At 41.1% G+C, this 10,646-nt stretch overlaps 1 protein-coding gene and 3 non-coding genes across 4 annotated transcripts in view; all 4 read left to right on the top strand.

Moving 5' to 3' along the window:
• LOC147126928 (uncharacterized) overlaps nucleotides 1–10,646 on the top strand; it is a 69,275-nt gene that overhangs the window by 35,362 nt on the left and 23,267 nt on the right. Inside the window, exon 4 of the mRNA XM_086023077.1 lies at nucleotides 3,406–3,669. Within this exon, the coding sequence (XP_085879203.1) occupies nucleotides 3,406–3,669 (264 nt within the window). The remainder of the gene's footprint in view (nucleotides 1–3,405; nucleotides 3,670–10,646) is intronic.
• On the top strand, nucleotides 6,792–6,864 carry trnat-agu (transfer RNA threonine (anticodon AGU)). Its single transcript has one exon. It is a non-coding gene; the product is annotated as a tRNA-Thr (tRNA).
• On the top strand, nucleotides 7,281–7,353 carry trnat-agu (transfer RNA threonine (anticodon AGU)). Its single transcript has one exon. It is a non-coding gene; the product is annotated as a tRNA-Thr (tRNA).
• trnat-ugu (transfer RNA threonine (anticodon UGU)) lies at nucleotides 10,458–10,530 on the top strand. Its single transcript has one exon. It is a non-coding gene; the product is annotated as a tRNA-Thr (tRNA).

The raw sequence follows: 10,646 nt of genomic DNA, 5'->3' as shown, positions 1-10,646 counted from the left end.
CATTCCAACCCGCTCTCAATGAGGTTAGTTATTAAATACGATAGATGAATTTGACACTTTTAACAGAACCTTGAACTGTGTTTGTTTGTTTGGTTATTTTGCATTTAGCTTGAGTTTGCAGTGTTTTGTTTGTTTTTCTATTAAAGCTACTTTAGTTCAGATTTTGTTTGCAATAAAGTATAAAATATTTACTCATTTAGAATAGACTATTTATCTTGATGTAACTTAAATAAATTGTTATTGTTGCCACTACTCTTGCTCATTCTTACTTGTTGCCAGACCTAGCCTGTGCAATTTAAAAGGGAAAAAAAGGGGCCTTGCCTTCCGCTCGGTCACTATGTCGGAGTACCTAGTGTTGTTTGCCCTGTGCTGGTGTCTAGTCATTTTGCGAGTCAGCTCCCTAATATTAGCTTCAATGTCGGGTGCTCTGGCCCCAGGAATACACATTACGGTGGCTGGATTTTTTAGCTTTATGTTACGGGTAATGGAGTCACCTATTGCTAAAGTGCGGGAGCCAGTAGACCGAAGTGGAATGCGACTAGCTAACGGGCTGAATCTGTTATGCGTCTGAACAGGTTCACCGCGATTAGCAGGCCACTTAGGGTTAATGCTAACCGGACTAGCATGTTGGCTACAACCCATACTAACAGTTGTGTCCGCCATATCTACGGTTACCACATTATTCTGCTCTAGCTGACGGACACGTCCCTCTAGCAGGGAAAGCCTTTCAATGAGACGAGTGCAAGTGGTGCACAAAGACATAGTTGCGTGTAGTCGCCCGGTGGATGAAGGCAGTTGAGCAACTGAAGGGCAACCGAGGAAGCCCGCCGGTGTCCGAGTTGTTGTGCGGCCGAGACTGATGGAATCGGCCGCACAACAACTCCTCCACTTTCACAAGCTGAAGCGGACAAGAGCATGAATGTGCACACAAACTGTAACTATAACCGACTGGTTATATTTCGGACATTTAGCAACGCTAAACTAGTGTCAGCTCTCAGGAGGGAGACCACGCTTGCAGAAGCAACAGGCAGATTGGAGCTCCCCGCTTCCCTCCCCGGCTAAAGGTAGGATTGGGACGGCCAATAGCAACAACTAGCTTCAGGTCGTTAAAACAAAACGTGTTAGCACAACAACATTAGCTCCTTACTGTCCGCCCAGCGTGTAGAGGTGAAGATGAGCCTATGTCTTCATGTCGCCTCACAAGCAGTCGTGCGCGGTGTCCCTTCTTTTTGCTTGCAGCCGCCACCTTTTGCCCGAGTGAAGTGGCGTGAGAGTGACGAAAGCCCTCATTGAACAAAAAGTTCCAGCGAGGCGGGCTGCACAGCCGAATGTGGCCGCATTGGAATGTGCAATTTCGGCTGCTACCTTCCAAATTGGACGGCGCTTTGTAAGTCGAAAATCTGGGGCCATTCCTCATCCAAATAAATGTGCACGTCTCATTTCCACTTCAGTCTCTGTAAATATCTTGACTGGTGTTTAATACCTCGCCCGTCCTAACTGTGATCAGCAAATTGATCAGTGTTTTGTTTTTTGTTTTTTTAAGCAATGAAGCAGTGTGCGCTGGTTCCAGCCTATGTTCCTCTGCTGACTTCCACATTTCCTCATTCTCATATAAATCAGCCACGTTGTGAGCACAGTTTGTGTTAATCCTTTTTGATATGTTTGAAGTGGGCATTAGTAGAGATGTCCACATAAATTTTGGTGCCAATTGATCGCCGTTTTTGGGCGTTATAAGCAATGAAAGTACAATGATTTCCAATGGAGAGTTTGTAATCGGTTCGTCCGGTGACTCCGGCCGAACAAGGATAGAACGGTAGGGGGCGCGGCCATTCTGGTCATTAACAAGGGGCGTTATTCATGGAGTCACTTATTTCCTAATTTCTCCCAAATTTATTGATAAAATAGAAAATGACAACTCTTTTCATTTTCCTGATCAAAAAAATATATAAAATGAACTTGTTAGCCACCGTCCCTTTAAGTCTAGAATGGCAATATCCTGCCCCTCTTAACAAGAAACTCTCAATGACACGTCATCATGTCATTTTCGGCTACTTAGCATCTCTTAATCAACGCAGAAAAAGGTAGAGTAAAATAACTTCATAGTTAAAAAGACATTATTTCGGTGGACTGCTGTGAGCTTCTGCAGATTCTCATGGTGGATGCACACACACACGCATGGGCACGCTATCCTCTTACCAGCCCTCAACGTGCTTCCCTGCTCAACACTAACTGAATTTTACTCTCTCTCTATCAGAGTGAGAAACCGGTGTTGAAAGAAACATTGTTTTTGTTTTGTTTTTGAACACGTTCAAAATTTCATGGTGACAAGAAAAGCTGTCTGCGAACGTTAAAACTGTTGGTATACGTCTGGCGAACAACCACAATAAAATATCAACATTCGGGACGTGCGCAAACACTGGCCAACTCTCGTCACTGACATACGGGAGATGCGGGCGATTCCGTCGCGAAGTGGTTGATTGAGCGAATTAGCAGCTAGTTGGGTGTTAGCCTGCGAGCTAAATGCTTCCCAATGTCTGCTAGCGTATGTTAGCCTCGGAGTCTAGCGGGGTTATGACCAACAACCTTGTTTCAAGGTAAGGCAATGCCGCTTTATTTATACAGCACATTTAATACACAAGGGAATTAAATGTTCAATATTGATTAAACTTCAGTACTCTCCTCTAACTTACCTTCAAAGCATGCATATCTCCCATGAGTGTGGGACCGCTGTTGTTGAATCCATGTATGGCTGTTGCTAATGATTGGCTGTGGCTCTTCACGGCTAACCAATCAGATGCAGCTTTGGGCGGGTCAATGCTGGAGTGAGGCTCCATTACAGACAGCCCAAGACGCGCTCGGCTACATCAGAGGCAAAATGGCTTATCGGCCGTCGGGTGAATAAAAAAGACCGATGCCGATAATTGCCAAAATGCCAATAATCTGCCCGATATTCGGCCTGACTGATAATCGGTCTATCTCTACTCATCATGATCCTGATTATTTGAATCAGGTGCGTTGAAGGACTGAAACATCTAAAACATGTAGAATATTGGCCCTTGAGAACCGGAGTTGGTGACCCCTGGCATAGAATATTTGTAAAAATATGAGGAAAAAAGTCATTTGCATAATAATTTGGAACGCAGTGTATTTTATGGGAGAGCAACAAAAATTTTAATTTCACATCACGTTGCAGGGTGTCCATGGATCAAATCGCTCCAAAGTACGGGTTTGAGTTGCCAGCCGTTTATTCTTTTTTTGTTTTTGATAGTCCGGTCCAAGTTGAGATAGGACGGGCACAAGTCAAGGTCGTGCCACTGTTGAAACAATAATACACAATATCAAAGTCACCGCCTGAGGTTGGACTTGGCCAAACCAAATGTGTGTCTTTGTTTTTGTGTCCTGCAGATGTCAGTGAAAAATATCTTCGTCCTGAAAAAATTGAGCCAGACTTCACTCACATTAAAACGGAGGAGGAGGAGGAGCAGATCACATCACCACTGCCCTTTGTCCCTTTAAAGAGCAAAGACGGCAGAGGGGCGGAGCCTCCAAGCAGCAGCTCAAGTCAACGCACGACCATAGAAAGTGACTACTGGGGATCATCACAAGCACAGAGTGATGCCAGATCATCACACTCTCCTGACACTGTTGATGATGATGAACAAGCTAAAGGTGATAGGGCATGTCACACTGACAACAAATGCTGTGAATGTTCTCAGTGTGGGAAACTATTAAGTTCAAAAGGGTCTTTAAAAGTCCACACAAGAACACACAGTGGAGAGAAAACATTTTCCTGCTCAGTTTGTGGCAAAAGCTTCTCTGTAAAGTCAAATTTAACACAACACACAAGAACACACAGTGGAGAAAAACCTTTTTCCTGCTTAGATTGTGGTAGAGGTTTCTCTCATAAATCAGATTTAATAAAGCACACAAGAACACACAGTGGAGAAAAACCTTTTTCCTGCTCACTTTGTTGCAAAAGCTTCTCTGACAGGTCAAATTTAGCAACACACACAAGAACACACAGTGGAGAAAAACCCTTTTCCTGCACAGTTTGTGGCAAAAGCTTCTCTGTAAAGTCACATTTAAAGGAGCACACAAGAACACACAGTGGAGAAAAACCCTTTTCCTGCTCAGTTTGTGACAAAAGCTTCTCTCAAAAGTCAACTTTAACACAACACACAAGAACACACAGTGGAGAAAAACCTTTTTCCTGCACAGTTTGTGGCAAAAGCTTCTCTGACAAGTCGCATTTAACACGACACACAAGAATACACAGTGGAGAAAAACCTTTTTCCTGCACAGTTTGTGGCAAAAGCTTCTCTCAAAAGCCACTTTTAACAAAACACGTGAGAACACACACTGAGATGAAACCATTCAGTTGTAGTGGTTGTGCTAAAAGATTCTCCACTAAAAAGTGGTGTGAAAAACACACGTGCAATCCTTTAAGCTTCAAAAAAATAAACTGAAGGAACTGACTCTTTGTGGTAAACTGTAAATGATTTTGAAAACAATATATAATACAATATATAGATTGAATCCTGAATTTTGCAAACATCTTTTAAAGACATCAAGCCAATTTTATCAATGTCATATGGTGGCGGTGTTGTGATAGGAAGTGTTTTTGTTGATGTAGTAAAAAAACGTGATGTCAGATGATGCAACGAGGGGCTTGATAATGGATTGTGGCCTAAGCGCTGGGCCCAGACAATGACCAGTTTACCTTGCGCGTGTAGTCCCAAATTTGAATGCTCGAATTCGCCAAAATAACGCTAAAGTCATGAACCAGAACTGAAATCAATAATGTGCACAGTTACACAAACTCAAAGCATAAGGAAAGATGCGTGACCCACTGATGATTCTGATGATGTTGTGCTCAGCTCACAAGATGCTCATTATTACTATATACTGCTTTTGTATATAACTGCTTTTCTTCAACTTATGTTTTAAATAGAAGTGATGTGTCCATGTGTAACATGAATCTCACCATGTTTTACATGTGATAGGATTTAAGTAGTAGACCCATTGTTGCATGTGAGAATTATGTCAATAATGTGAGTAGTTATTTCACATTTTTATTTTTTATTATGGTTGTGCTTTACACCTGTTTGTTGTTCGAAGACACAGGATGCTCTCTGTGGTTTTAGACTAGTGCTGTAAACGAGCCTTGTGTTCCAATCGCAAGTTTTTTTATGAACAATGTACGCTTCAAAGCTATTCTTCAGAAATGTATGTACGGGGTGAATTCAGGTTAATGGCATATTCTCGTAAACAAGAATTTTTACAGGCCTTTGATCTGCCAGATGTGCTTGTGATCAGTGCGAACGGTACATTCCGACAGTAGAAAAATAACATGCTTTAACAGAATAACATCACGTGTTGTTTAACCACAAAAGGTTATCTAAGTTAGCACACGAACATCGAACGATATCTAAGCTTTTACGATTGGCCCTCTCCTGGTCACCCGACTGGAGAGAAGGTTCTCGAACAGTTTAGAAATCTATATAGAGCCATGCCTTCAGGAGGAAGCGCTCTTTTTTTTTTCCTTTTTCCCGACCTGCGATGCAGCGGGAACCTCTTAAACGTACGATGCAAAATTAGAAGAGAAATTTGTACCTTTTTTGAGCTCAGTGTAAGACGGTAGACGGAAAGGAATGTTTCAACTTCTTTCGAACACTGCTAAAATTCCACTGAAGGCAAGGTAACATGAAAATAGATGTTCTATTGAGAATAAAAGAGCCTATCAGTCATCCAACATTTTCAAAAAGCCAAATTTATCTTGTCACTAATTAGGCATCATGTAATTTAAGAACTGATCACTCTTGAATTCACCCTAAGTTGAATTATGTATTTACTGCTTTTATTACATTTATACAACTTATCAATTTTTCTATCTAAATTTCGGACATGTTTGTTAAGTTGTATTTTTGTTGAATTATTCAAATTGTTGAAGATACTATCATGAGATTTGTAGATGATTTTCTCTTTTTACACAAGAGAATAATCATGTTAAACCTGTTACCATTTATGAATATTCAATTTTCTTATACGTTTATTAAACATTTTGATATGAATCCCCAGTTATTAAATTTCAAGATTTTGGATTGTCAATAGAAAATTGTCATCATTAATGAATGTATTACGAGTCTTGCGTGAACAACATTAATTTATGATTTTTGTATGACTTATTACTTCTTTAATAAATGTTATCAAATGATAAATTTAGTACTTTGTCATTTTATTATCATTATATTTATACATGAATCAGTCTACCTCTAATGTGAAAGCAGAACAGTAACCATAACATTGGATATGTCCACAATTGATTTCATTTAGTTACTGCGGTACATTAAATACAATTAACAAATCCGAGTGATACTAACAAGGATTGACAGAAGAACCATTGTGTCTTGGTGATGGTGTTTTTATATCTAACATGTAAATGAAATCGGATGTCAGTTGTCCTTGCCTGTAACAACATTTGTGAACATTATGCTATTTGGTTGTGTTTTTAATTGTACGTAACGGAAAAGGAGTGAGAAGAAACTGTATGGAAGTACTGTAAATCGGTGCCATCTGAGTTTGAATTCGATGGAATGCCCACTTCTGCTCTTTTTCATATTTATATGGGGGCGTGGAGAATGAGGAGTCTGGTACACTCACATTTCCGCATCGATTGACATGTATAAAAGGAATCTGCTTGGATTCATACATACACAGATTTATCCAACTGGTTTTGCCCGACAGTTTCTGGATTTGTCCATATGACGTTTTTCAATGAGAAAGCCATGCAAGGCCTCATAGCTCAGTAGTTAGAGCACTGGTCTAGTAAACCAGGGGTCGTGTGTTCAATTCTCACTGAGGCCTGATGAGTAGTTTCACTTGCATTATGTGGTAGTGTTGGCATTTTTGGATAATGTGCTAAAGCCTCGTAGTTACCAAGAGAACTGCTTTCGTAAATGAGCAGTCATGGATTACATTTTCACTGAAGCCAAACAACTAATTACAGTTTCCAAATTTCTCTCTGCTGTGCTAACCAAGAAAAGTGTGAGAATCAAAATCAGGACTCCTGACCAGAGCTTCAACCATCTATGAGGTCTTAACACGTGCTTTAACTGCTAAGCTATGTGGCCTTGCTCAGTAGCAGAGTATTAGCATGGGAATTAAAGATCGTAATGACAACATTTTCTCAGCACAAAAATGGCTGTTGATTTTTGACACATCCCGACGCATTGTACTTGAACTGAAACAATTGTTTATTCATAAAATCACCTTAACCCTAAGGCCTCATAGCTCAATGGTTAGAGCACTGGTCTAGTAAACCAGGGGTAGTGTGTTCAATTCTCACTGAGGCCTGCTAGATTAGTAAGTGTTTGACATGCAAACATTATAATTATTAGCTTAGGCTGAATCTATGCAGTTGTCCTCACGGTCATTAGGAAGTGTCACAAATCAATACTATTGCCCATCTTTAAATGCCGTGTGTAAGAATAATAATGCATTTTATTATTCATGTGTTTGATTTTTATCATTAGGCCAACTTGCTTGGTGCGCTTTGCTTTCACATATGTATGTTAATTGCTCACACACACACACACACACACACATAGACAAAACAAGTTCATAGTGTTCCAGCTGCTTTCGCTCCCCTTTCCCTTAGAGCTGGAACACCTTTGTTATCAGGGACACTGAAGAAAAATAAAAAGAGAGGGGGCAGGAGCCGGGCAAAGGGTTTTAGGAACTGTAATCGTACACTTCCCTGCGCTCTCCTTGCAAGTAAAAAGACAATATTGTTGTTGAGTGTCTTCTCTTCTCATTGTGTGCATTGTTTATGAATGTCTCACTTGAGAATACTAGTCAATGTCAAGGTAAAAGATGCAAAAACCGTACGTAAGTCTATAAAACTGTAAGGGCGACGGTGTCCTGTACATACTTAAACTCCGTGAAAAACGCTGCTAAAAGTGTGACTGTGTAAACTGTGTGAGTGGATATAAACAGGATTGTAAGTGACAACTTTGTGTGGACGCAATAGGCAAGAATCCTCCACCACTTGTGGTGGAAGCTTGAGGATTGCCACACATTGGGTTGATTGTCACCCTGTTTTAAGGTAAAAGTCAGTATAGGACACCCTTGGTGTCATAAAACTGACTCTTCATCAAAAGAATGGGGGAAAACTAACAGTAAAATCAGTGATAAAAGTGATCCTAAACAAAACCTCGCATGCAAAGGTTGGACATTTGTGGAGCGTCACTGTCCTTCCAAAATACAACACTTAAACCTTTGGATAACAAAATATGACTTTGCTGGCCATCTTTAAAAAAAAGAAAAATCAACATGAATAATAAAAATCAACATGAATTATAAAATGCATTGTTATTCTTACATTTCCCCCCTGTTTTTATATAATATAAAACTAACTATAATATAAAACTAAACCTGAAAAATCCAACACCCGAATCATTGTATACAACATTAATCACATTCCCCCGTTTCTCTTACATTTGCACAATCCTCATATCATCGAATAGACCCTCCACAAAGGCTTTAATCTACCAAATTACTCTCATGAAAACAAATGTAATTACACCCGAGGTTGTCAATGTAATTTACTCATGATCTCCAAGACCCGGAAAGAGATCTGGAAGAGAAAGCGAAATGTCAACAGGAGCATCAAAACAAGTGTCATCAGTGTCATCATTACTCTCAACTGTACGATAAAGCAATAACGGATAAACATCGTTCAATTTGGACGTCGTAGGTGCAATAGCTGTAGTGATCAACCGGTTGAGCAGTGCTCTAAGACAAGGAATACAACAACACCCACACAACTTGAGGATAGCTGCAAACACAGCAACAGAAACCAGAACAGAGGAAACCAAGTCCTTGTGATCTACCAAATGTTCTTTCCCACCACTCCGTCCAAAGAGACGTGTCCACTCCAGAGTGCTCCTTCATCTTGTGGTTGAGAACGCGGAGGCCATCGATGGCCCTGGTGAGGGACCCCTCCGGGGCCGTGTTGTTGGGTATGAATGTACAACACCGGTCGCCAAACATGGTGCACACCCCACCCTTTTCCGCCAGGAGCATGTCAACCGCTATGCGGTTCTGGAACGTCATGAGAGAGGTGGCTGCCAATTGTTCTTTGATAGCAAGAAATCCTGCTTCAGTATAGTTACCCAGTTTCTGCACATTGTAGTGGAGGCAGTTGATCCTGTCAACATTTTTATTCGGCGTGATCCAAATAAAAATGGACTCCCAACCAGCTGCAATCTGATCAACCAGTTTATACTCATCTGGTACACCTCGAGGTACGCCAATAGCATCAATATAGGTCGGATCTCCATCCCTCCAGGAAGCACTACGCCGACTCCTAAAGAACTTGTCTCGCGGAATGTGTGTCAGAGCTGCCCTCTGGATATCCTCTACAGTAGATGGAAAAATAGTAACAGTTAAGAGCACAAACTCCTGAAGCATTTCTCAATGTGTCATATAATTGTTAACATATGAACTTACTCTAGGAATCTCAGAAGGAGACATAGTACTGACACCGTGCAAACAGTCTTCTGCTATGCAAGGCTTTAATCTCTTTTTGCCTGAGGAAAAGAAGCGGCCTAATAATTATGCACACCTTATAAGGAACACTTGCCACATCCCACAACACACAAGGTGGAGGGAGCAGACCGAGCTTCTCAGCATATGGGACAAATTCACTCCTGAGAGAGGAACGCTGTCTGTCATCATCGCAACCAAAACTCATCGGGTGTAACAATTGGGAGCCTCCGACTCAAGTTCTGTTCTCTCTGCTGCCAGTCTGTCCTGAATATTTTTTTTATTTTTTTTTTAGAAATCGTCTCTTTCCGCTTGTTTCTATATACCAAGGTGTTTCTATATACCAAGGATTATTCCTCCTTGGACGTGTCTCCAAATTTACAAGATGTGCTTGAATGTCCTCTTGCAGTTCAAGTTTATGCGCCAACACTTCCTTTCCCAATTCGATGGAAAATTCCTCCATCTCTGACACTCGCCACCTGGTTTTCTCAACCTTGTTGTTAATTCCTTTCAAGTCAATGTTGGGGTAGATGAACTTTCTACCACCCCCGTGCAGTCATCGTGCTTGCACGATGACAAAACGTGGTCTTCGCGGTTTGCCCATCAACCCCCCCATTCATATAAGTTTCAGACAGGATTCGATTGACTTTACAAGTTAAATATTAGGGGAGGCGACTCGGACCCACTGGTGAATGATGCTGCCACTCATGTCTCCGCCATACCGGAAGTCCCAGGCAGGCCCTGTTTATACTCATTTGCATATTTTAATGGGGGCGTGGAAAGTCTGGTACGCAAACATTTCCGCATTGTACATGTACAAAAGGAAAGTGCACACATAGATTCATGCAGCTTTTGCCCGAAAGTTTCTGGATTTGTCCATATGTCCGTTTTTCAAGGAGGAAGCAGCACAAGGCCTCATAGCTCAGTTGTTGGAGCACTGGTCTTGTAAACCAGGGGTCGTGAGTTCAACTCTCACTGAGGCCTCTTTGTTACACCTGCTCACCTTACATGTTGCGGTGTTGAATGACAAACCATTTTGTGATATGGTCAAGAAAATTGCAGTACAGATACTCCAGAATATTGAAATGAATCCAATGCAA

Source organism: Filicampus tigris, chromosome 22, assembly GCF_054856515.1.
Source record: "Filicampus tigris isolate MCC_2025a chromosome 22, RoL_Ftig_1.0, whole genome shotgun sequence".
Classification (NCBI taxonomy): Eukaryota; Metazoa; Chordata; class Actinopteri; order Syngnathiformes; family Syngnathidae; genus Filicampus; species Filicampus tigris.
Note: the sequence above shows the minus strand (reverse complement) of the source record. Positions and strands in the feature narration are given on the sequence as shown.